This window comes from Equus quagga, chromosome 5, assembly GCF_021613505.1.
Source record: "Equus quagga isolate Etosha38 chromosome 5, UCLA_HA_Equagga_1.0, whole genome shotgun sequence".
Classification (NCBI taxonomy): Eukaryota; Metazoa; Chordata; class Mammalia; order Perissodactyla; family Equidae; genus Equus; species Equus quagga.
The window spans coordinates 11,498,162-11,524,457 of record NC_060271.1 but is presented as its reverse complement, the minus strand read 5'-3'; the positions used below and the strand labels follow the sequence as shown (position 1 = coordinate 11,524,457).

The 26,296-nt window shown below is 43.8% G+C and overlaps 1 protein-coding gene and 1 long non-coding RNA gene across 2 annotated transcripts in view; one reads left to right on the top strand and one right to left on the bottom strand.

The window, feature by feature from the left end:
- Positions 1-11,483, bottom strand: part of LOC124239854 (uncharacterized) — a 14,611-nt gene extending 3,128 nt beyond the window's left edge. The window contains exons 1-2 of the long non-coding RNA XR_006888712.1: positions 7,228-11,483; positions 4,373-4,441 (exon numbers count right to left, since the gene is read on the bottom strand). This is a non-coding gene — a long non-coding RNA (uncharacterized LOC124239854). The remainder of the gene's footprint in view (positions 1-4,372; positions 4,442-7,227) is intronic.
- Positions 6,861-26,296, top strand: LOC124239852 (cytochrome P450 4A11-like). Its single transcript, XM_046662225.1, has 12 exons — positions 6,861-7,099; positions 11,490-11,631; positions 12,299-12,343; positions 12,820-12,947; positions 13,944-14,068; positions 14,444-14,598; positions 15,052-15,158; positions 15,245-15,435; positions 15,535-15,668; positions 16,578-16,642; positions 16,784-16,860; positions 25,996-26,296. The coding sequence occupies exons 1-12, from the start codon at positions 6,905-6,907 to the stop codon at positions 26,162-26,164; spliced, it is 1,533 nt and encodes a 510-aa protein (XP_046518181.1). The 5' UTR covers positions 6,861-6,904; the 3' UTR covers positions 26,165-26,296.

Sequence of the window (26,296 nt, the reverse complement as noted above, 5' to 3'; positions counted from 1 at the left end):
AGCCTTGTAATTTTCGTTGTATAGGTCTTTCACTTCCTTAGTTAAATTTACCCCCAGGTATTTTACTCTTTTTGTTGTGATTGTGAATGGTATTGTGTTCTTGAGTTCTTTTTCTGTTAGTTCGTTATTAGAGTATAGAAATGCTACTGATTTATGTAAATTGATTTTATACCTTGCAACTTTGCCATAGTTGTTCATTATTTCTAAAAGGTTTCCAATGGATTCTTTGGGGTTTTCTATATATAAGATCGTGTCATCTGCAAACGGCAAGAGTTTCACTTCTTCCCTCCCTATTTGGATTCCTTTTATTCCTTTTTCTTGCCTAATTTCTCTGGCCAAAACCTCCAGTACTATGTTAAGTAAGAGTGGTGATAGAGGGCATCCTTGCCTCATTCCTGTTTTCTGGGGAATGGGACTCAGTTTTTGCCCATTAAGTATGATGTTGGCTGTGGGTTTGTCACATATGGCCTTTATTAGGTTGAGGTAGTTCCCTTCTATGCCCATTTTGTTCAGAGTTTTTATCATAAACGTCTGTTGGATCTTGTCAAATGCTTTATCTACACCTGTTGAGATGATCATGTGTTTTTTATTCCTCAATTTGTCGATGTGGTGTATCATGTTGATTGATTTGCGGATGTTGAACCATCCCTGTGTCCCTGGTATGAATCCCACTTGATCATGATGTATGATCCTTTTGATGAAATGCTGAATTTGGGTTGCCCAAATTTTGTTGAGAATTTTTGCATCTATGTTCATCAGCAATATTGGCCAGTAGTTCTCCTTTTTCGTGCTGTCCTTGTCAGGCTTTGGTATCAGCATGATGTTGGCCTTGTAGAATATTTTAGGAAGTGTTCCATCCTCCCTAAGTTGTTGGAATACCTTGAAAAGGATAGATATTAAATCCTCTCTGAAAGTTTGGTAGAATTCCCCAGGAAAGCCATCTGGTCCTGGGGTTTTATTCTTTGGGATGTTTTTGATTGCTGTTTCAATCTCTTTCTTTGTGATTGGTCTGTTCAAATTGTCTGCTTCTTCTTGAGTGACCTTTGGGAGATTGTAGGAATCCAAAAATTTATCAATTTCCTCTAGGTTATCCATTTTGTTGGCATATAGATTTTCGTAATATTCTCTTATAATCCATTGTATTTCTGCAGAGTCTGTTGTTATTTCTCCTCTTTCATGTCTGATTCTGTTTATTTCAGCTTTCTCCCTTTTTTTCTTTGTAAGTCTGGCTAGGGGGTTGTCAATTTTATTTTTCTTCTCAAAGAACGAGCTCTTTGTTTTATTGATCCTTTCTACTGCCTTTTTGTTTCAATAGCATTTATTTCTGCCCTGATTTTTATGATTTCTCTCCTTCTGCTGACTTTGGGCTTTGTGTGTTCTTCTGTCTCTAATTCAGTTAGGTGTAGTTTAAGATTGCTTATTTGGGATTTTTCTTGTTTGTTAAGATGTGTCTGTATTGCAATGAATTTTCCTCTTAATACAGCTTTTGCTGTATCCCATGTGAGTTGGTATGGCATATTATTGTTTTCATTTGTCTCCAGGTATTCTTTTATTTCTCCTTTAATTTCCTCAATGATCCATTGCTTGTTCAATAGCATATTATTTAGTCTCCACATCTTTGTGCCTTTCTCAGCTTTTTTCTTGTAATTAACTTCTAGCTTTATAGCATTATGATCAGAGAAGATACTTGTTATTGTTTCAATTTTTTTAAATTTGTAGAAGTTTTCCTTGATTGCCAACATATGGTCTATCCTTGAGAATCTTCCATGTATGCTTGAGAAGAATGTGTATTCTGCTGTTTTGGGATGAAGAGTTCTAAATATGTCTATTAAGTCAAACTGTCTTAGCTTTTTCTTCAGCTCCACTGTTTCCTTGTTGGTTTTCTGTCTGAATGATCTGTCCATTGATGTAAGTGGGGTATTGAGGTCCCCTACTATTATTGTGTTTTTTTCGATATCCTCTTTTAGCTTTGTTAATAGTTGTTTTGTGAACTTTGGTGCTCCTGTGTTGGGTGCATAGATATTTGTAAGTGTTATTTCTTCTTGATGAGGTGTCCTTTTGATCGTTATATGTTGGCCCTCTATGCCTCTCTTTACCTGCCTTATCTTGAAATCTGTTTTGTCTGATATAAGTATTGCGACACCTGCTCTCTTTTGTTTGCTATTAGCTTGGAGTATTGTCTTCCACCCCTTCACTCTGAGCCTGTGTTTGTCCTTGGAGCTGAGGTGTGTTTTCTGGAGGCAACAAATTGTTGGATCTTGTTCTTTAACCCATCTTGCCACTCTGTGTCTTTTTATTGGAGAGTTCAATCCATTGACATTGAGGGTGACTATTGATGCATGAGAGCTTAATGCTGTAATTCTATCACTCGTTTTCTGGTTTTCTGGCGTTTCCTTTGTTTCTCATCCTGTGTGTTTTAGCCTATCCATTGACTTCTGCAATTTCTTATGCTGAGTTCCTTAGATTTCCCCTTATTTATGTTTTGTGTCTCTGTTCTGTTTTTTAGTTTAGTGGCTACCCTGAAGTTTGTATTCAGAATCTTGTGCATAACATAGTCCATTTTCTTGTGATCTCTTACTTTCTTAACCTAAACTGATTCAGTCCCTTTCCTCCTCCCCTCCTAAATTATTATTTTCATCTCTTATTCCAACTTGTGTTGTGAGTTTGTGGTTAGAGTGATAGGATTGTTTTTGGTTTGGTGATTTCCTTCCATTTATCCTAATGCTATAGTTAAATATTTGCTATCCTATTCTGATTCTACCCATTTGTCTCCCTACTCTGTGTTTTCTGACCCCTTTCTCCTTTTATTTCTTTTTTCAGGTATGAGGGCCTTCTTGAGGATTTCTTGAAGGGGGGGGTTGTGGCTACAAAGTCCCTTAGCTTTTGTTTGTCTGGAAAAGATTTAATTTCTCTCTCATATCTGAAGGATATTTTTGCTGACTAGAGTATACTTGGCTGAAGATTTTTATCCTTTAAAGTTTTGAATATGTCATTCCAATCTCTCCTAGCTTATAAGGTTTCTGGAGAGAAATCTGCTGAAAGTCTGATAGGGGTTCCTTTGTAGGTTATTTTCTTCTGCCTTGTTGCCCTGAGTTTCTTTCTTTGTCATTCATTTTTGCCATTTTTACTACTCTATGTCTTGCAGTACAAATCTATGTCTTACATTTACAAATCTAGGAGATCTGAAAGCTTCCTCCACACACTTTTCTCTCTCAATCCCTAGATTTGGGGAGTTCTCTGCTATTATTTCATTGAGCACACGTTCTGCTCCATTTTCCTTTTCCACTCCCTCAGGAATACCGATGATACTTAAGTTGCATTTTCTCATTGAGTCGGCTATTTCTCAGAGATTTTAATCAGTTTTTTTAATTCTTAGTTCTGTTTCATCCTCTGTCTGGAGCCATTCAACATGTCTATCTTTGATTATGCTAATTTGCTCCTCTATGGTGTCTACACGGGCAGTAAGGGAATCCATATTCTGTTTTATCTGATCCATTGTATTTTTCATCTCTAGTATTTCTGATTGGTTCTTCTTTATAGTTTCAATCTCTTTTGTGAAGTAACTCCAGAAGTCGTTGACTCATGTCTTTATATTTCCCTTTACCTCATTGAGTTTTTTGATGATAGCTATTCTGAATTCATTGTCACTTACTTTACCTATTTCCAAGTCATCAGGACATACTTCTGTGCTTTTATTGTTTTCCTTCTGGTCTGGGATTTTATAAATTGCTGGATGGTGGAGGAATGGTTTTTACGCATAATGCTATTATTTGGTTGCGGTTACAGGCTGTCACCACTAGATAGGGGTCGAAAGCAGCACGTTCTGAGCCCTCTGCCTTCAGCCGAGATGGCGGCCCCTCCCCCATTCCTTCCCTCACCCACAGCAGCGATCCCAGTCTCTAAGGCAGGGAGCGAAGTTCTCTCTTACCCCATTCCAGCTCCAATGGGGGGGGCTTCAGCCTCTCCGTCCTCCGTTGTTTGGCTGCTGTGGATCTCTGACGATTTCTGTGGTATTAGGATTTTTTTTTGTTGGAATGCGGTTGCTCCTTTTGGTTGTAATTTGGAGGGGAGAGAGTCCTGGGAGACTTCACTCCACCATGACACTGACGTCACCCCAAAAGTGGCAAATTTTATGTTATATATATTTTATTAACTAAAAAATTATAAAACGTAATATACCAAAACCTATTGATGGTAAATGGATCAATTCTATGGTATATAAATTATACCCAAGTAAAGCTCTTTTAAAGAAAAGAAAAAGCTTCTACCTGGGAGATGCCATCCACATAGAGATTAAAAGTAAACACAACATCATAAATTGCATCAGCATCAAACCCAACTTTACCAAACCAAGAAAACAGGAACTACCTACCCACAGGAGTAATTGCTTCACGCCGCTGCCTTCGAGATTGACTGTCCCCCTCCTTTGCCTTTCTGTTGCCTATAAACAGAATGAGGAACCATCCAGGAATAAGAACATTAATTTCCTTTTAAAATGTGGCACCAAAACTGACCCTGCTGTGTTGAAGATGGTGATCTAACCAGTCCAAAGTCTTCCTCATTCCCTCCTTCCTTCAGTCATCATATCAGTAAGGATTTCTTGGCACCATCAGTAGGCACAGTCATGTGTTCCATGCTGTGGGAGCATAAGGACACAGAAGGCCTAGTTACTACCTGCAAGGAGCCCTTGGTTTGGGTGTATGGACAGCAAATGGATGGGAAACATACTTACTGGTTAATAACTGTTGACCACAGCCAGCACAACTTTCTAAGAGTTCAGCTCATACTCTACACACAGTTGTACATTCTGCTTTGATCACTTCGTTATAAGATTTCCTCATATCATTAAAAATCCTCTGGAAACATCATTTTCGATGACTGACACATCTAGCCACATGTTTAACCCGACACTTTCTCACAACAGATCTGGATAGTGAGGCTCACATTTAGGCCAATATGTGGAGCTGATAACCTGAAACACTCTCCTGCTGCTTGGAAACACTGGAGAAAACAGGAAATGCCCTGTGGAAAATTCAAGGGCTGCCATGTATGGACTGGAGGCTCAACCCAATAAGCTTCTCTCTACATAAATGGTTAACAGCAAAGTCTCTGGAGTCAGAATGCCTGGGGTGCAATCCTGGCTCCACCTCTTACCAACAGGGTAACCATGAGCAAGTAGTGAACCTCTTTGTGCCTCAGTTTCCTCATCAAGAATTGGGGATTTAAAAAAAAAATCTGTTGTGTAGGGTTGTTGTGGGAGAAAACACAAAGTTCTTTGCTCAGTGCCCCGAACATAGCAAGTGCTCTCTGAATGTTAGCGATTACCAAGCATTATGAGCCCAACTATACAGAAGAAACTGAGGGCTCAGGGAGGGAAAGAAAGAGTTACAACCAGAATTCAGAGCCAGGCTCCCTGATTCCAAAGCCCTCTCCACTACTGCCCCAGGTGGTGTTGGTGAAAAGTCCTTGGTGCTGAGCCAAGTAAGGGAAAGGGTCAGGACCCAAGAGTCCCAGAGGCAGAAATAGAGGGAGATGGAAAGTATCACAGAACTAGGGGAAGATTGGCCTGAAGGGATGTAAGTAATTACATGGGCTGGGTTTTGAACAGGAGCCTAGGGTTTAGGGAAGAAAGAAGAGAACTCAGGCCCCACGGGTTGTGTGATGAATAACCTGTCACGAGGTAGTGAAAAGGAATAGGGTGTTGGGAGTAAGACGTAACATAGGTAAGGAAACAGGTCAGGAGGAAACATCTCCTTGAAAGGCTGCCTTTAAGGAATTCTTCCTGAAATATATTGTGTTTTACTTTGTGAATTATGGGCCTTAGATGTGACCTTGAAGGAGATAATCATGAAAAACATGAGGGTGAGAGACTTGAAGATTAACTTGTCCCCATCCCTTCCTGTTTTGCATATGATCTCCATGACTTTTTCAGTTCTCATCTCTCTCTCTAAGTGTCTGCAATTAATGAACTCCTATATATCCTTCAAGACCCCATTGTTGTTTTTAGTCTTCTCCTTCCCTGGGTGGCCTCAGTTCACTATTCTTTCCTCCAGTATAGGTCTTGCATATTTTATTGTTCTCAGTTAGTTTTCTGCCTTTACCTAGACTGTGTGCTCAAGAAATATTTGCTGAGTGAATGAATGACTAAGCAAATGGGCACTCCTAGGATGTACTTAGGAATGGGATTATTATCCCCCCTTAGAAAAGGAGAAACTGAGGCTCAGAAAGTGTAAGTTACTGGCTTCCATGTATTAACCCTAACCTGGGGCTGAGCCTCCGGAGTCCAAGGCCAGTGCTCTATTCACTGGCACATTCACCCTGCATCACCACTGAAGAGTAGAGTGGGACAAACCCCTGAGAAAACTGCAGAGTCAGCCGAGACAGGCCACTTCAGAGTCCAATGGAGAATTGTTCTAGTCCAAGCTGGGGCTCTGCCTAACTGTTTTACCATGGCCCCATCACTTTGCCTCTCTAACTAGTTTTCTTCTCTCAAATGGGGATAATAAATAAACCTACCTCACCTACTGGCCATTTGTAAACTGGAGAGTGAATTCCTCAAATCCAGGGTTCATGTCTGTTTTGCTTGCAGTTATGTCCAAGCACCTAGCATCCTGCCTGGCACATAGTAGGTGCACATTGAAAGTTTGGGTAGGAAACTGATGAGTGGAAGTTTGATATGTACTGGGCCATTATCACCGTCAGCTGAGAAAGATTTTCTCCCACTGTTTCTCAAGGTGGATCCTCCATAGTTAATCAACAACGGTGGCCCAGGTCTAAGCTCTGCCCTCACCCTTCACCCTCCCCACGAGTGGGCGTGCCAATTGTCTCCTGACTGACTTGCTCTAGGATGCACAGGGGAGGTTGCAACAGTCAGGCAAGTCAGCACTCCGGAAGCCTCTGCACCATGAGTGTCTCTGGGCTGAGCACCCCCAGACCCCTGGGCAGTGTTTCTGGGCTCCTGCAAGTGGCCTCCCTGCTCGGCCTGGTTCTGCTGCTGCTCAAGGCTGCCCAGCTCTACCTGCGCAGACAGTGGCTGCTCAAAGCCTTCCAGGAGTTCCCGTGCCCTCCCTCCCACTGGCTATACGGGCACAGCCAGGAGGTAGGAAGGAGTGGGATGGGATTGGGGAGGGTCGAGGGGGCCGGGGCTCTGAGAGCCTGGTCAGCACGTCCATCTGACAAAGCCGTGTTGTATGATGAGCATGTGGCCCCTGGGAAAAGCCAGCTTACCTCTCAGGTCTCTGCTCCTCATCCCAGTCCGGGAAGCTCACTCCTTCACAGGAAGCCTGTGCCGGTGTTCTCTGGTCTGCCAGACACACCTTCCTTAGGTAGATTTGCAGGCTGATCTGACAGCCCTGCACTTTAGGACAATGACTGTTCCTTCCTGAATCTCCTCCCTCTCAAGGCTGAGCAGCCTCAGCTGTTCTCACAGAAAAGGCTTCTAGATGCCTCCTTGCCCCAGTCACTCAACCCCAACCCCTCTGCCTGGCCCTGAGCCTAACTGGGAACACAGATGTCACTCTATGTGTCCCTGCCCTGTGGGGTTCACAGTCTGTGGAGAAGATAATCAGAAATCTAAGAAGGTGTCATGTCACAGGAAAAGAGCTCACTTGCTGATCTGAGGGTTGATGTCAGGTGTAGGGGGACAATGAGCTCGATGTGCATGAGACTGAGCAATTTTCCAGACTGGTGATTTCATTCATAAAACCCTGACAGGTCACTAGCACACATGAGTGAGAAGGTTTCCAGGATGGCCCCAGGTAAGGAGCACTGACATTTGAGTTGTGCCACTGAACAGAGTCTGTTTGCCTCCCAGCTCTCATCCCCAAACCCCCATACTGTGAGCTCCTTGGGGCTGAAGATGTCGTCCCCCTTCCTGTGCCCCAGTACCCAGCACAGAGCCTGACACATAGGAATGCCTCACCCAGGTGTGTGAAGTGACAGAGGAAGGAGCAACCTGCAGGTTGAGTGAGAGACCGTGCCTCCCCAGCCAGCTCTGTTAGCACTGATCCCTGTGGGGAGAGGGTGCAGAACATAGGAGGCAGGGTGTTGGAGAGACTTGAGGCTTCCTCTCTTTTCAGAGAAGGAGGAAAGGTGATTATTAGCAGAGTAGCCAAGACGGGAATTGTTATATCAGCCACAGAGAGACAGCCAAAGCCCAGTCTGTTCAGGCAATTTGTACTGATGACTCTAGATTATTTCCTGAATTGGGGAAATTGTGACCTTTTGTTGATGTAGTTGTCACATTTCTGAGCTAGGATTTGACAAAGGAGCCCCTAAAGTTTCCTCCAGTGACATTCTCATGACACGGATGGTCATTAGATGATTGGTAGACCCAGGAAGTAGATCATTTCTATTTACATAACTAACACACTCCTGGTACTGAATCACCTCTTACCTTCTGCTGGCCTGACAGATATTGCAGCCAAGTTTTTCTTTGCTTATAATACTGTCTGAGATTTTCATTTATTCAATACCTCTGTTATTGGCAGTGTCAGGGATTAGAACACCACACGTGATTAGCTTAAGCTAATCTTTCAGGCCAGATGACAAGTGACAATTTGGGGCAGTTCAGCATATGGGCTCTGTTGCCAAGTTACCTAGATTCACATCCCAGCTCTGCCACACACTTTGAATACTCGCTCTATGCCTCAGTTTCCTCACCTATAAATTGGGGATGATGATGATACTGATATTACTCAAGTGAGTTATTATAATCCTAGAATGAGGACTAGCACAGACAGAGACCACAGCTAACTCACACTTTTGCATGAATTTAGAATAATATTAATGCCTGTGAAGGACAAGCATTTTGTAGGCTTAACAAACTCACTGCATTAAATAGGGTTGAAATCCAGTAGGAACTATGAAAGGGGACTCACAACTTTGGGATCCAAATAGCCCCAAACAGCCCAATCTTTCCCGTGTCCTCCCTCCTATCGCGGGTGTAGCTTCCCTGTCAGCAGAGCCCACACATCTGGTGATGGCCTGTGTGGCTGCATTATTACCTATCTACATGTTCTCTTTGTGCCCCCCTTGGGAGAAATTCCTCTGTGGCTGCAGTTCCCAGGAGCAGCCAAGTAAGGACAGCTCCAGGAGAGCACTGTCTGCCCTGAGTAGCCCCTGCCTGAGCCCATATGGACACAGGTATTTGCCTACATGGTTACTGCCACTGCCACCATGGACATCATCTACTCTTCAAGAGTCTCGACTGGCTCTTGCCAGACCTGCTAAGGGATAGATGGCCGCCTCAGCTGTTGAATAGAGGGCTGACAGACCAGTGGGCTCCACAATGGCCCAGAGAGGAGAATGGACGGTCAGAACACAGTTTAGCTCCTTGAGGTTCCTATGGGAACTAGTGACAGTGCCCAAGGGCAGGGTTTCCAGGAAGCTGACTGGCTTGGGCACCAAGCAAACAGAAAGGAGGCATGCTACTGTGCTGAACCAGGGTCCCCAGGCTTCTGCTGGGCCAGTATGAAGGGATCCTAGAGGACCAGGTAACATAGCTTGGATGATAAGACGCTCCCACTGGTCAGTTCCCACACTGGATCAAAGAAGAAGGGCAGCCCTGGTGTTGGACATGACCTGGGAGGACAGAGAGGCCTTCGGAAGTAATTCAAGCAGGACACTTCTCAGTTAAGGGCAGGATTGTCTGCCCCACCCCTACTCCAGCTAGAAAATAAGCTCCATGGAAGCAGGGACTTGAGTTGTTCACTGTTGAATCTACAGCAGTGAGGACGGTAATTGACCCAAAGTAAATACTCATCACACATGTAAAGAAATGATTGAGTAAATCCATTTGCTTATCTACGCATTCATGTATTTTTTCGTTCACTGTAGTAGAAACATTTTGATATCTGCCCAGCTTACCTGCCTTGAGATCTCTTCCCTCACAAAGGGTGGACCCCTGAAAGCCCTATTCAAGCCCAGCCACAGTTGATTGTAGCAGGTGGACACCTTGGCCATGATATTACAATCAGATTCTCAGAATGGTATTCACAGGGACACTCAGACATGACGTGTGGTAGAATGATAATGTCCCAACTCCAGAAATTCAGAACTGCTCTTCTCCACCACAGGGTCCCAGCTTCACAAGAAAAGGGACTGTTGCCTTTTTATTCATGGCTGTATCATCACATTCTAGAAGTGTGTCTGGTACAAGGTAGAGCCTCCATAAATGTTTGTTGAGAGAATGAATGCATGCATGTACAGGGAGAAAGAATGAGAGACTCAGTCCTGGTAGCTCTCCAGTCCCTGGATCTGCCCGTTCCATGTTCTGGCTGTCCCCTGTCCTTGGGCTCTGTGAGCCACTCTTGGGTCCTCAGCCTTCTTTGTTATCTTTTGTCTTACATTAGCTCAAGATTGTATCTGTCACTTGCAACATGAATTTTAATCAAGACTCACTCATTCACTCTCCTACCTGTACTCATTCATTCCCTTATGCACTTATTTTCTTTGAAAATTAACACGTAATTCCTATGAAACGTGCGCTATGCTGGCTCTAAGAACACAGAGATCCCATATTTGCCAACATAGTGCCCAGCAATGAAAACATTGAATTGAAATATGATGATAGAGACACCCAGAGAGCCTTGGGAACCTGGAGGAAGGACACCTTGCAGTCAGCAGGCTTGGGTTGAAATGCAGCTCACCTGGACATATCCTTCAACCTGGGTTTCCTGATTCTTCAGTGAAACTGGATCAAGTAATCATCCATTCTTTCTTGGGTTTGCCTTGAGCATTACCTAATTGTTCTAGTTTCCTTGGGCTGCCATAACAAAGTACCACAAACTCGGTGGCTAAAACAACAAAAAGTTAGTGTCTCATAGTTCTGGAGACTAGAACTCCAAAATCAAGGAGTTAGCGGGGATGGTTCCTTCTGCAGACTCTGAGGGAGGCATCTGCTTCAGGCTCTCTCCTTGGTTAGTAAATCACTATCTTCTTCATATCTCTTCACATCATCTTCTCTCAAAAAAAATGAGTGTCTCTGTATCCAAATTCCTCCCTTTTTTTAAAGACAGGAGTCATATTGGATAACGGCTGACCCTAAGGACCTCACATTAACCTGTTGGCCCTGTAAAGATCCTGTCTCAAAGTAAGGTCACATTCTGAGGTACTGGGCATTGGGACAACAACATATGAATTTGAGGGGAGCACAATTCAACCAATAACTCGAATATAATAAGTCTGTATAAAGTTTTGTACACCTTGGAGTCTACTACAGAACACTTATCAAGCACCTACTATGGGTAAGATTCTGAAGGTAGTTCTGAGAAGAGGTCCAGAAATGGCCCAACCAGAAGTGAGAATCGGGCCTCAGGCCAACTCTTGGTGAGACAGCAAGACCAACTCATTAGAAACAGTTCCAAGTTCCTAATCACTGCTGATACATCCAGAACTATCTCCCTGTGGCTGTCCTGCCCTTCACCATCACTCCAAGCACTGGACCTAAAGAGAAAGGTTTTATTGATTTGTCTTTCCCTTGGTTACAGTTACGAAATGACCAAGGCTTACAAGACCTTCTGAAAAGGGTAGAGAAATTCCCGTGTGCCTCTCCTCGCTGGCTGGGGGGCACAAGTGTCCAACTACTGGTCTATGACCCTGACTACATGAAGGTGATCCTGGGGAGATCAGGTGAGAGCAAAACCCGCATCCCAGCTGGAGAAACTTTTCCCTCTCGGGTACATGCCCCTGGGTCTATGAAATTCCAGAAGAGACTGGTAGTTCAGCCTGACTCTTTCATCCATCCTTCTGGCACACAAGCCAGCCTAAGGCCAACACTGTTTACATAAACTGAAGGCTTAAAGAGCTGTGTGGGACTGAATTTATTTTTTCTTTTCTTTTTTTCTTTCCTTTTTAACCAGATAGAGATGATCTGTTATGCAAATTGCCCCAGAATGAAAGACAATTTTCTTTGTGCACTGATTTGGGTTTGGCATCTCCAATTGTTGTCTGTCCTGGTTCATAGGATGGCTAAGCCACCACCAATTGCAGGAAAACCAGTCTTCTGTGTTTTCTTTGGCACTGAGGACAGAGCTAGTGTTTCTTGCAGATTCAACATCCTAGTCCTCTGGGCTCCCTGCTGCTGGGACATTGCGTCTGCCTTCCTGAGCCCACAGTGACTATCAGGACAGAGAGTCAAGGAGGGGAGGCAGTTGGGCAGTGGGTTAAGACAAACTGGCAGTTGATAATCATTGGAAAGGGATCACAGCCCATGGTCTGGACTCCAGCTGCCTCCTGAGAGCTGTTGGTCTTGTTTGGTCCCCTGCAGCTTCCTGTAACGTCCTTCCTTACCTTTCAGACCCAAAGTCTCTTGGTACCTACAGATTCATGGCTCCCTGGATTGGTAAGTACGTCTGATTAGGACTGTGGTCCACCTGCCAGCTTGGTTTGCCAAGAGCTCTCTATTGGGCTCATAGAGAGCAACAGGTGCCTGGCTCCCATGTCACCATCCTCATCTCTGGATCAAGCCTCATTTCTCTTCTTGTAACAAGACCCTCCCCCTTTGTAATGGCAGTGAAGCCCTCCTGAAGCTTGGCTTCTTCCACATCACTTCTCAGTCCTCACAAATGATCTCAGCCTGACTAATTCAAATCCTTCTCTGGCCTGCCCTCTACTCTTTTTCAACCTTTATCTCACAGCTGTCATAATCACTTCCTATGTACCACTCATTTGGGGAAATTCTCAATCCTTAAATGTATTACCTTTCCTGCCTTTCCCCATGATGGGCCTTATTCTAGCACCCTTGGTTCCTTCTAAGTTGTCCTCAGTCGTCACTCTGATCCAGTCTCTCACTCCCACATACCCCTATCTCTGGTCCAGGGTATGGTTTGCTCCTGTTAAATGGGCAGACATGGTTCCAGCACCGGCGGATGCTGACCCCAGCCTTCCACTATGACATCCTGAAGCCCTACGTAGGGCTCATGGCCAACTCTGTCCGAGTGATGCTGGTAAGTCTATCCCTCTCTCACCTGCACATGTTCACACATAGCACAACTCACAGAGGCCAGTCCAGACACAATGTCCCTAAGACATCCATCAAGTAGAGGCACCCAGAATAATGCTATGAGACAGGGCTCCCCAAAAGTGTATAGGAAAGGATGGTAACCAGGTATCATCTTGGATCCACACTTTCTTTATAGCCAATGAAAAGGTGGGCCATAGTAGATACAGAGTCCACTCTCCTTTCACCTCCAGGTCTTCAGCACAGTCGACTAGAGCAAGTGTTACTCCCCTTGACAGCAGGACATGCTGACCCTGACTTACCTAAGCAATGGCAGCTTAACTGGCAAGGTGGACATGCCAGGATGTCACTCAGGTGGGCTCTGGCCAGGGTCCCAGGGCTTCTTGATGCATTTGAGCCAAGCTACTCCATGGATGGAAATGGAGACAAAATCTACACTCTCAGAGCCAGGACCTGCCATAACCATACCTCTGATCAGGACTCTGATTTCTCACCAGCTGTGCTCAGTTAACATTTGGGGAATGAAAGGAATTGAAGCCCCTGATGTCCCTTCCTTAGGAGCCCCAGTAGTCTCCCCTTAGGATTTTTCTTGGCTTGACAGGTTTGCTCCCTAAAGTTGGACTTCACCTATCCCTCAGGTCTAGCTCAGCCCCAGGACAGAGAAGATTCCCCCTTTGTCCCCTGAAAAACAATACTTTCTGGCTGCTAAAAGGTGATTATAATGGTAACTTGTTCCTAAAACCTCAAAACCAATTCAGACTATTGCTACAGAACGTGTTTAATTATATATAATAAAAGTTTCTGAGAAATATGCCTCACTTGACAAACATTTGCTTTACAGTCTTAATTTGCTCTAATGCATCTGTTCTTGAAAGTGAGGGATTCCAAACAAGATATCTGGAGAGACACAGAGAGCGCATGGCCTTGTCATCACAGGTTTTCTGGGGGACAGAGTAGGGTCAATGTCCCCTTCTCACCACAGGACAAATGGGAGGAGCTCATCAACCAGGACTCACATCTGGACATCTTTGGACACATCTCCTTGATGACCCTGGACACCATCATGAAGTGTGCCTTCAGCCACCAGGGCAGCATCCAGACAGATAGGTCAGTGATTGCCCTTCAGCTGCTGTGTCTTCTTTCTTACCCACTGGTGTGGACTTACCTGAGTAGCAAATGGGACAACTTAGATGTTCACCTCTACATGAAGCAAGATTCTGCCCACAGCTCTAGACAAGTTCAAATCCCAGCCAGACCAAACTGCGACTCAACCATGGATCCCTGATCTCTGGCTAAGGTAGAAGCCTGGCTGCCCACACCATTTATAGGGGGCTAAGAGTCTTGAGGGCCAGAAGACAACAATGTCCCATGCATCAGCGTCCTGTCCCCACTGACTGAGGAAACCTCCATCCAGAGCCCCACTCCACCTCCAGGTCAGAGACCTTCCTCCACTCTACTCTCTTCTGCATCCTCTCCCTTTAGGAACTCCCAATCCTATACCCATGCTGTTGAGGATCTGAACAATCGGTTTTATGTCCGCCTGAGAAATGTCTTCTACCACAGTGACATCATCTATAGGCTGACCCGTGAAGGCAGGTGGAACCACCGGGCCTGCAAGCTCGCCCATCAACACACAGGTTTCAGCTTCTTCTCCATGGGTTGCTCCCCTCCATCATCAGGCACATCTCAAAGGGACTGGCCCTGACCCTTCAGGTAGAGCCAGGCTCATATGTTCCTCTTCAGGAGCTTGGACAAACTCATGCTGGGTATTTCCCTGGTGCAGAGGATGGGAACTGTCCCAATGATGTTAGGGTTCCAGGAACTCTGTACCACATGGTTGATGGTTACATGAGACTCCCTCCCAGCAGCATTCAAACAGAGAATCTATGGGCTGTGCTATTTAAGGGATTTTTGACCTGCAATCACATGGTGCAAGGGCTCTCACCCCTAATGTGTGCACCCACTCCCACACTCATCCTTATCCACCAGGCACCCAGATTGGGGCAGGGGGAAGATGGGGCTACTGTGGGTTGCTGTATCTAGGCACCCAGACCTCTCAGCTCTACCTGGGAAACACTTTTTTGGGACAGAACAAGTGATCAAGTTGAGGAAGGCTCAGCTGCAGAAGGAGGGAGAGCTGGAGAAGGTCAGAAAGAAGAGGCACTTGGATTTCCTGGACATCCTCCTCTTTGCCAGAGTGAGTGTGTGTAGGAGAGGCCTGAGGCTTTGCCCAGGAGTGCAGAACATGGGGCAAATGCTGTACTCTCGCCATGCCTTCCTCAGATGGAGAATGGGAGCAGCTTGTCTGACAAGGACCTCCGTGCCGAGGTGGACACGTTCATGTTCGAGGGCCACGACACCACAGCCAGTGGCATCTCCTGGATTCTCTATGCTCTGGCTATGCACCCCGAGCATCAGCAGAAGTGCCGGGAGGAGATCCAGGGCCTCCTGGGGGATGGCACCTCCATCAGCTGGTGAGTGCTCAAGAAATGGGAGAGCCCTGCCCACTCAGCTAGAGAAGCCCCTGGTCTGCCCAGACCCTGCCCTCCCTTCAGAATAAGCTTCGGTTTCAGGGACCACCTGGACCAGATGCCCTACACCACCATGTGTATCAAGGAGGCACTGCGACTCTATCCACCAGTACCAGGCATTGGCAGACAGCTCAGCAAACCCATCACCTTCCCTGATGGACGCTCCCTACCCAGAGGTATGAGCTTCATCACACTCACTAACCTGAGCCCTGAAGAACACAAGGAGGATCAGAAATACACGTGTCCTAGAGCAGTTCTGAACCTCTCTGGTTCTTGTTTTCCCCTCAAGAAAATCAATACTTACTTTGTAGTTAGGATGAGGTGTATGAAATACTAGGCACAGAACTTTAACCCAGCAAAAGCTCAATAAACAAATGCTAGCCTCTGAATGTGGGCTCGGGAAGTAGCCATAAAATTATAATTCCCTGAGATCTGAGGGCTGGAGAGATAATCAGACAGGGGTAGAGGGAGATGTAGTTCTTTTCTTATGGGGTCTCATCAAATGAAGGAGATTAGGTAATCCATCGTCATGGATCAGATGGTCCAGTCTTTGAGGATCCCTCAGGTTGTTGGCAGAAAGCAGCTGATGACCAGATCTGAGACCTCTGCCTGTTGGAGGTCATCCTTTGGCTCACCTCCATTGGGTTGAATCCTAGCCCTGACACATCTTGGCCGTGTGATCATAGTCAAGTCCTTCAGTCTCTCTGAGACTCAGGTGCCTTGTTTTAACAATGGGGACATGAGAGCCTTCCTTAGAGGGTTGTGAGAATTAAATCAGTTAATGCATATTCCCCAAGGGCTCATGGATGGTATCTGATACATATGAGTTTTCACTTGAGTTGAAACAAAAAGTAAGCCTCCAATTCTTTCTTGCTTCTCAATCCTGGATCATGGTTATCTCCATGAGCTTTGCCATGTCCACCCCACCTCTCTTACGTCAGGATCATTCCACTCAGAGTGATGGGAAGTGGCTCTCATTGTAGCTCCCAAGTCTTTCCTGCATGTACATGCTCCCTGCCAGCAGAGGGACAGTGCTTTTCCCCATGAGTATGATCAGTGTTCTCTCTTCTCCTCCTGCCCCACAGGAATCATGGTCATGCTCTCCTTTTATGCCCTTCACCACAATCCGAAAGTGTGGCCAAACCCAGAGGTATGATGGCCATGGGAGAAGGGTATGGGATGATCTTTCAAGACCAATACTTCCTCTCACTCCAAACTCTGAGACTCCTGTCCCCTCGTGGGTGGAAGGAAGGACTTGACTCCACCTGCCTGGTCCTGGTGCTCTCTGCAGGTGTTTGATCCTTTCCGGTTTGCACCAGGTTCTTCTCAACACAGCCACGCTTTCCTGCCCTTTTCAGGAGGATCAAGGTGAGATTTTCCGTATTTGGTCTGGCGGTGGGGGAGTGTCACTGGGTGCCCACTCAATGTTTGTGACCTCCCATGTTTATATTTGAGTCTACATGCCCTTGTATGTCAGTGTGTGGAGAAGGAGGCATGTGTCTCTTTGTACACAAGAAAGGTAACATTTCAGGGCATGCCACGGGGACTTTGACCCACTGACTTTTCCGATGGCCAGCTACGATCAGTGATAGCAGCTGTTCCAAAGTTCAGTGTACTCAGTGTTCTCCACACTTTAGGATTATGACTTTTCAGAATTACAATTTTCCATAAAAATTAAACTTCAGGGGCCGGCCCCATGGTGTAGTGGTTAAGTTCGTGTGGTCTGCTTTGGCAGCCCAGGGTTTGCGAGTTCGGATCCCAGGTGCAGACCTAGCACCACTCATTGAGCCACACTGTGGCAGCATCCCACATAAAATAGAGGAATATTGGCACAGATATGAGCTCAGCGACAATCTTCCTCCATCAAAAAGAGAAGGATTGGCAACAGATGTTAGCTCAGGGCCAATATTCCTCACAAAAAAAAAAAAAAAGAAGAAGAAGAAGAAAATTAAACTTCAGATGGTTGCTTTCCTCAATTGTCAGTAATCTTAACAGGTCGTTTCTCTCTTCCCACATTCGCAGTCCAGCCCAGGGCCTTTTCTCCTTAATTCCCCAATCTGCTACTCACTGCCTCAGTGATGTTTGCATGCATCTTGATTTCCAGGCCTTCCCTGTCCTAACTGGTCAGCCATATACATGGAAGGTTACAGTAGCCATTGGGAGAAGGTTTCACACCAGTGTGTGTCTTCTCTATTTTTGCAGTCTATCCCAATAAAATTTGACCGTATATTAATATTCACATAACCATGACAACTCTTCCAATTGGCAAAAACCTTTATGTGACGTGGAATATATACACTATAGTCCCAGAGTCTCTACAGTCCAACATTGGCAAAAAAAACATGAGGACAATCAATTGCTTTTGAGAGAAGATCCACTATTCCGTGTATGACACACGCCTTCGAAAGCTTCCTGGTGTGTAAAATCTAAAGCACACTCGAGACAGCTGTTGAGCTGGACGAGTCCACTCCAGAGCGGCTGCTGTGAAAATCCTCCAGGGCTGCTGAAATCGTCCTGTGAAACAGGAACTTCCACAAACATTGTAAGTAGTTACTAGAAACAAGATTTTTCTGAATCCATAATTCTATAAATTCTTCAAATGGTGAATCAACTTTCACAAAACAGGCTTTAAGCAAATTGTGCTTCCAGAAATTGGCTCTAGCACTTGGTTTCTCCCAAAACTGGGTCCTTCATCACAGACTTGGACTGCAGGCTGTGGCTGCCACCAGAGGACAGGAGAGTATTAGACAGCTCAATTCCTAGGTTAGAACTAACGTCTACTTTTATTTTACACCATTCTGGGTTTTTTCCCTTTTGGATTCAATTATAAAACTATGTACTAAGCCTGCCTCTGTTTGCCAAGTCCTGTGCTGGGAGATGGGAACACAGAGATGAAAGATACTGTCCCTGCCTCCGAGAGTTCACAGTAAAGAAGCAAATACCTCTACTCAAGACACACATCATTCATTCATTCACTCATTCTTTCAGTCACTCATTCACTCATTGAGCAGATTGTTGGATGCTCCATGTTCCTGGCACTGTCCTGGGCACAGGACGGTGATGTGTCATTGAGTAAAACACTAATGGTGCCTTGGGGGTCTGGAAAGGAAGAGGTAGAGCCAGCAGAGGGGTAAGTGCAGGCTGTCATTGGTCTTAGCCTTGAGCATGTGGCAGGCAGAAGTGGAGGGAGGCGATCTCGGTGATCTCAACATGAGATGAGCTAGGAAGTGGAGCTGGACAGGTAAGAGGCGAGTGAGGCAACAACCCATCTAGAGTTTTGGTGCCAGCTGAGGCATTTGGACATGTCCTTCCCGTGATGGAGGCTTAGGAGCGTCTGAGCTGGGCCATTGCTTCGGTGTAGAGGGAGGAGAGGCAGACAGACAGAAAAGCCCAGGTGAGGAGACTGAGGGATGGCAAGGGGGACATTTCTGGAACTAGATTGGAAGGCTACAGAAGCTGGTTGACTGAGAGGATGAGGGGGAGGCAGGAGTCTGGACCACTAATTGGGAGGCAGATGGTACAACAGGCTGAGGTTCACAAACCTGTGGACAACCCAGGAAGCTTCCCTGTTGCCCTTCTGATGTCCTTACACAACTCCATGGTAGTCTCTCTCTGAGGCTCAATGTCCCTGTGTGTCCCCCTGTATGGTGAGCATCTGAGAGTGTGGCCTACCTCCTCCTACTATGACCTAACCCGGCCTCCACATTGTGAAGCCAGAAACTGCTTGTGGAGGGGGTGAGCAAACTAATGATTAACTGATTAAAAATTATTTTATTGAGATTATATTGGCTTATAACATTGTGTAAATGTCACGTACACGTTATTATATTTCAGTTTCTGTGTAGGCTGCACTGTGTTCACCACCAATAGTCTGGTTTTATCTGTCACCGCATACACATACGTGCCTGTTTACCCCTTTCTTCCTCCCCCGACCCCTTCCCCTTTGGTAACTACTAATCTGCTCTCTTTATTCATGTGTTTGTCTATCTTCCATATATGAATGAAATCATACGGTATTTGTCTTTCTCTGTCTGACTTACATTGCCTGGCATAATACGCTCAAGGTCCATCCACATTGTCACAAATGGCACAATATTATTTTTTTATTGCTGGGTAGTATTCCATTGTATGTATATACACCACTTCTTATCTATTCATCCATTGATGGGCAATTGGGTTGCTTCCATGTCTTAGGTATAGTAAATAATGCTGCAATGAACATAGGGGTACATAAGCTCTTTTGAATTATTAATTTCATATTCTTTGGATAAATACCCAGTAGTGGAATAGATGGATCATATGGTATTTCTACTTTTAATTTTTTAAGAAATCTCCATCCTGTCTCCATAGTGGCTGCACAAGTTTGCATTCTCACCAGCAGTGTATGAGGGTTCCCTTTTCTCCACAACCTCTCCAACACTAGTTATTTCTTGTCTTCTTAATTATAGCCATTCTGACAGGTGTGAGTCCCTGATAATTAGTGATGTTGAGCACCTTCTCATGTATCTGTTGGTCATCCATATATCTTCTTTGGAAAATTTTCTGTTCATGTCCTCTGCCCATTTTTTGACTGGGTTGTTTTTGTTGTTGTCATTTGAGTTGTATGAGTTCTTTATATATTTTGGAAATTAACCCTTCCTCAAATATATGATTTGCAAATATTTTGTCCCCTTGTTGGTGGGTTATCTTTTCATTCTGTGATGGTTTCCTTTGCTGTGCAGAAGCTTTTTAGTTTGATGCAGTCTCATTTGTTTATTTTTTCTTTTGTTTCACTTGCCTGAGTGAATATGCTGTTTGAGAACATACTGCCAAGACCAATGTCAAAGAGCATACTACCTATGTATACTTCCAGGAGTTTTATGGTTTCAGGTCTTACATTCAAGCCTTTAATCCATTTTGAGTTAATTTTTGTGTATGGTGTTAAGATAATGATCTACTGCCATTCTTTTGCATGTGGCTGTCCAGTTTTCCCAACACCTTTAATTGAAAAGACTTCTGTCCCATTGATCTCTGTGTCTGTTCTTCTAAGGGTATCCTGCTGTTTTGATTACTATAGCTTTGTAGTATATTTTGAATTCAGGGAGTGTGACACCTCCAGGTTTGTTCTTTTTTCTCAGGATTGCTTTGGCTTTTCAGAGTCCCTTCTTGTTCCACACAAATTTTCAGATTTTTTGGTCTATTTCTGTGAAGAATGTCATTGGAATTCTGATTGGGATTGCATTGACTATATAGATCGCTTTAGGTAATATGGACATTTTAACTATGCTTATTCCGCCAATCCATGAACACAGAATATCATTCCATTTCTTTATGTCTTCTTCGATTTCTTTCAATAATGTCTTACAGTTTTCAGTGTATAGGTCTTTCATCTTCTTGGTTAAATTTATTCCTATGTATTTTATTCTTTTTGTTGCAGTTGTAAATGGGATTGTATTCTTGATTTCTATTTCTGCTAGTTCATTATTAGTGTATAGAAATGCAACTGATTTTTGTATGTTGATTTTGTACCCTGAAACTTTACTGTGTTCATTAATTACTTCTAATAATTTTCTGGTGGATTCTTTAGGGTCTTCTATATATAGAATCATGTCATCTGCAAATAGTTTCACTTCTTCCTTTCCAATTTAGATGCCTTTTATTTCTTTTTTCTTGCCCAATTGCTCTGGCTAAAACTTCCAGAACTAAGTTGAATAAGAGTAATAAGAGTGTGTATCTTTGTCTTATTCCTGTTCTCAGAGAAATAGCTTTCAGTTTTTCACCATTGAGTATGATGTTGGCTGTGGGTTTGTCACATATGGCCTTTATTATGTTGAGGTACTTTCCTTCTATACCCATTTTATTGAGAGTTTTTACAATAAATTAATATTGGATCTTGTCAATGCTTGAGAAAATGCATCATTTGACACGATCATGTGATTTTTATTACTCAATTTGTTAATGTGGTGTATCACATTGATTGATTTGTGGATGTTGAACCATCTCTGCATCCCTGGAAAAAATCCCATTTGATCATGAAGTGTGATCTTTTTAATGTCTCATTGTATTCCATTTGCTGATATCTTGTTGAAGATTTTTGCATCTATGTTCATCAGCAATATTGTCCTGTAATTTTCCTTTTTTCTGTGGTCCTTGTCTGGTTTTGGTATCATGGCAATGTTGGTCTCATAAAATGACTTCAATTTTTCAGAAGAGCTTGAGAAGGATTGGTTTTAAATCTCTGAATATCTGGTACAGTTCATCACAGAAACCATCTTCTCTTGGACTTTTGTTTTTGAGAGGTTTTTGATTATTCTTTCAGTGTCTTTACTTGTGATTGATCTATTCAGATTCTCTATTTCCTCGATTCAGTTTTGAGAGGTTGCACAATTCTAAGAATTTATCCATTTTGTCTAGGTTATCCAATTTGTTAGCATATAGCTTTTCATATTATTCTCTTATAATCCTTTGTATTTCTGCAGCGTCTATAGTAATTTCTCCTCTTTCTTTTCTGATTTTATTTGAGAATTCTCTCCTTTTTTCAGTGTCTAGCAAATGGTGTGTCAATTTTCTTTGTCTCTCAAAGAACTGGCTTGTAGTTTCATTGATCTTCTCTGTTATTCTTTTAGTCCCTATTTCATTAATTTCTGCTCTGATTTTTGTTATTTCCTTCCTTCTACTTACTTTGAGCCTTGTTCTTCTTTTTCTAGTTCTTTTACACATAGTGTTAGATTGTTCAAGATTTTTGTTGTTTCTTGAAGAAGTGCTGTATTGCTATAAACTTCCCTCTTAATACCACTTATTCTCCATCTCATAAGTTTTGGTATGTTGTCTTTATATTTTCATTCGTCTGCAGGTACTTTTTGATTTCTACTTTGATTTCTTCATTTATCCACTGGTTGTTAAGTAGCATGTTGCTTAAACTCCACATATTTGTGCCTTTCCAAGCTTTTATCTTGTAGTTGATTTCTAGTTTCATAGCACTGTGGTTGGAAAAGATGCTTGATATGATTTCAATCTTCTTAAATTTATTGAGGCTTGCTTTGTTTCCCAACATATGGTCTATCTTTAAGAATGTTCCATGTGCACTTGAGAAGAAAGTGTATTTCTCTGTTTTTGGATGGAATGTTCTCTCTATATAGTATATATTAAGTCCACCTTGTCTATTGTTTCATTTAAGCCCACCGTTTCCTTGTTGAATTTCTCTCTGGATGATCTACCCTTTGATATAGCTGAGGTGTTAAAGTCCCTTACTGTTATGGTTTTGCTGTCAGTTTCTCCCTTAGATCTGTTAAAAGTTGCTTTATATACTTTGGTGTGTCTGTGTTAGGTGCATATATATTAATAAGTGTTATGTCTTTGCATGGAATGTCCCTTTTAGCATTATATAGTGCCCACCTTTGTCTTTTGTTATCTTTTTTGTCTCAAAGTCTCTTTTGTCTGATATAAGTATGGCTACCCCTACATTCTTTTGCTTGCCATTTGCTTGGAGTATCATTTTCCATCCTTTCACTCTGAGCATATGTTTGTCTTTGGAGCTGAGATGGATCTCCTGGAGGCAGCATATTGTTGGGTTTTGTTTTTTAATCCATCCAGCTACTCTGTCTCTTTTTATTGGTGAATCCAATCCATTTACATTTAAAGTCATTATTGATATATGGAGGCTTAATACTGCCATTTTATCTTTTGTTTTCTGGGTGTTCTATATTGCCATTGTTTCTTTTTCCTTGCATTTCTGACTACCATCTCAGTTGGGTGGTTTTCTCAGTTTCCTCTTTATTTATGATTTGTGACTCTGCTTTGATTTTTTTTTTTTGTGGTTACCATGAGGTTTGTATAAATAATCTCACAGATGACATAGTCATTTTTCTGATAACCTCTTATCTGCATTAGCCTATGCAGGTTCCATCCTTTTCCTCTTCCCCTTCCCTGTTTTTGTTGTCACAAATTACTCTTTTTTGTGTCGTGAGTTTGTGACCAAATTGAAATGGTTATATTTTTGATGCCTTTTTCCCTTTATTTTTCATGTAATAATTAAGATTTTACTAACCTATTCTGATATAGAGCGGCAATTTTCTGATTCTGTCTATTTATTTATCTCCTTCCTCAAAGCTTTATAAACTTATGCCCCCTTGTTTCAGGTAGAAGGTCTCCTTTCAACATGTCTTGTAAGGCAGGTCCAGGGACAGTGAAGTCCTCCAGGTTTTGTTTGTCTGGGAAACCTTTTATTTCTCCTTCATATCTGAAGGATAACTTCACTGGATAGAGTATTCTTGGCTGATAGCTTTTTTCTTTCAATTTTTAATATATCATTACACTCTCTCCTAGCCTGTGGGGTTTCTGCTGAGACATCCACTGAAAGGCTGACGAGAATTCCTTTGTAGGTTATTTTCTTCTCTCTTGCTACCATTAGCATTTTTTCTTTGTCATTGAATTTTGACATTTTTAATAGGCCTTGGAGAAGGTCTTTTTGCATTGAGGTAATTAGGAGTTCTATTAACTTCATGTACTTGTACGTCCAGTTCTTTCCCCAGGTTTGAGAAGTTCTCAGCTATTGTTTCTTTGAGTAAACTCTCTGCTCATTTCCCCTTCTTTTCTCCTTCTCAGCTACCAATCATCCTTCTGTTACTTGTTCTAATTCACTTGGATATTTTTTGTAAAATTTCTACATTTTAAAAAAATCTTAGTTCTCTCTCCTCCTCCACATGAATCATTTCTAGATTCCGACCTTCAAGCTCACTAATTCTCTCTTCCATATAATCTGCTTTATTTTTAATGCTTTCTACTTTATTTTTCCTCTCATTAATAATTTTCTTCATCTGCAGAATTTCTGTTTGTTTTTTCTTTATTTTTTTTAGAGTTTCTCTTTGGTGAAGTACTCCTTCTGTTCATTAATTTTTTTCCTGAGCCCATTGAACTGTCTTTCTGAGATTTCTTGTAACTCAAGTTTCTTTATGACAATTATTTTGAATCTCTGTTAATCAGATTGTAATATGCTGTGACTTCAAGTTTGGTTTCTGGAAAGCGGTCATTCTGCTTCCCTTCTGCCGTGTTACTATAGTTCTTCATGGTGTTTGGTAAATTGATCCTCTGCTTGTGTATTTGTGGTAGTAACCACCTTTCTTATTTTGGTATGGCTTTGATTGCTTTGGTACTGTGTTGTGGGTTGTATTTGAAAGCCTACACGTTCCACCCTCAACTACTGCTAGAGGCATCATCTATGCCCTCCTTCTACTGCTTGTGCCCCTGAGGTTTCTGGTGCCTTGCTGCTTATGATGTCACTGCAGTCTCATGTGTCACCACCAGGATAACCAGGCTGTGAGCAATTCTGCTGCTTCCAGGGTTTCCTGGGTCTTGTGTTCCCCCACTAGCTCTCTGTGAGTTCTCCTTGGGTGCTGCTGCCCATGCACCACATGCACTGCTGCTCCTTTGTCATCTGAAGGTGCTGGCAGCACTGCTGCCAAGGGTGCTGGATTCACAGGTTCAATGTGGCTGCCAGCGGCCTGGGTTCTTGTATGCAGCCTCCACTCCTGGTATAGCCAGTGTTGGGGGTACCATCAATGGAGGCTGGGTCATGGGTTCTGCTGTGGTACCTGAAGCCTCAAGTCATGGGCGTCACCTGCCACTAGTGGGGGAGAGGCAGGGGCTAAGCCACAAATGTTGTTGCTGATCCAGTAGCCTCTGGCCATTGACCTGTGCTAGTGTACTTTAAAACCTCATGTCAGGGCACCCTGCCCCTACTGGGGAAATTCACATTTTGGATGCTGCTCCCACTGCTGGAAAGACTGGAGCCACTGCTGGGAGATGGGTAGGAGGCTGGGTCACAGGCTCTGCTCTGTCCTGAATCCTCAGGACTTGTGTGCCACTTGACACTGCTGGGGGGTGGGACAAGGGCTAAGCTACAAATGCCGTGTTTGCCACTACAGCCTGTAGTCACCAGCACACCTGCCAGTGTGAGGATCTGCATTTTGGATCAGAGCCACTGGGCCTCTGATGCTCCCATAGTTTCACTGCTTCCCGGATGTCCAGTCCACCCAACTTCAGATATACGGATCCATGGATCTCTCAGGCATTCTGCTGTGCTGTGCAGGGAGTCCTTTTGGGCTCAATGGATATATGACTGGTTGTAACTTAGAGGGGAGAGATAAAGGGAACAACTAACTCTGCCATGACGGTTGTGGAGGGAGTGAACAAACTAATAATTAACTTTTTTAGTGATTCACTTGACTTGACTGGTGGCCTATAGCACTGACCCTCACCTACCAGGATTTCAGGCCCGCTGAGAGCAGAGTTAGCACCTGGGAGCTAGTCCTGGGAGAGAGGTAGGCTTTGTCAGAGGTCAGGGGGAGGGTGTGAACCAGGCTTGGGGTAGAGGTGTGTGTACCGTGTATGGATAGGATCAGGGCTGGATCAAATGCAGAAAAGCCCTGAACGCCCTGTTCCTGGCTGGGGCTCAGTGGACAATGACTGTCGAACTCAGAACAAACTTGAGGCCACTTCTCACTTTGCTTCCCCTCCCTGGCCCAGGAACTGCATCGGGAAGCAGTTTGCCATGAACGAGCTGAAGGTGGCAGTGGCCCTGACCCTACTTCGCTTTGAGCTGGCACCAGATCCCTCCAGGGTCCCTGTTCCCGTTCCAAGAATTGTGTTGAAGTCCAAGAATGGGATCCACCTGCATCTCAGGAAGCTCCTCTAACTCTTGTGGGGCAAGGGTGGGCTCTGAGGGGCCCCTGCAGCCGTCCTGTGTTTCTGTCGCTCTCTCCTGCCCCTACCTACCTGCCCACTTCCCGCTTTCTCTCTGCCACCTGCCAGCCTCCCTTATCTCCTG

Coding starts and splice junctions, on each gene's coding strand:
- LOC124239852 (XM_046662225.1), top strand. CDS start 6,905: ATGAGTGTCTCTGGGCTGAGCACCCCCAGACCCCTGGGCAGTGTTTCT. Junction 7,100..11,489: donor TATACGGGCACAGCCAGGAG/GTAGGAAGGAGT, acceptor CCTTGGTTACAG/TTACGAAATGACCAAGGCTT. Junction 15,436..15,534: donor GATGGCACCTCCATCAGCTG/GTGAGTGCTCAA, acceptor CTTCGGTTTCAG/GGACCACCTGGACCAGATGC.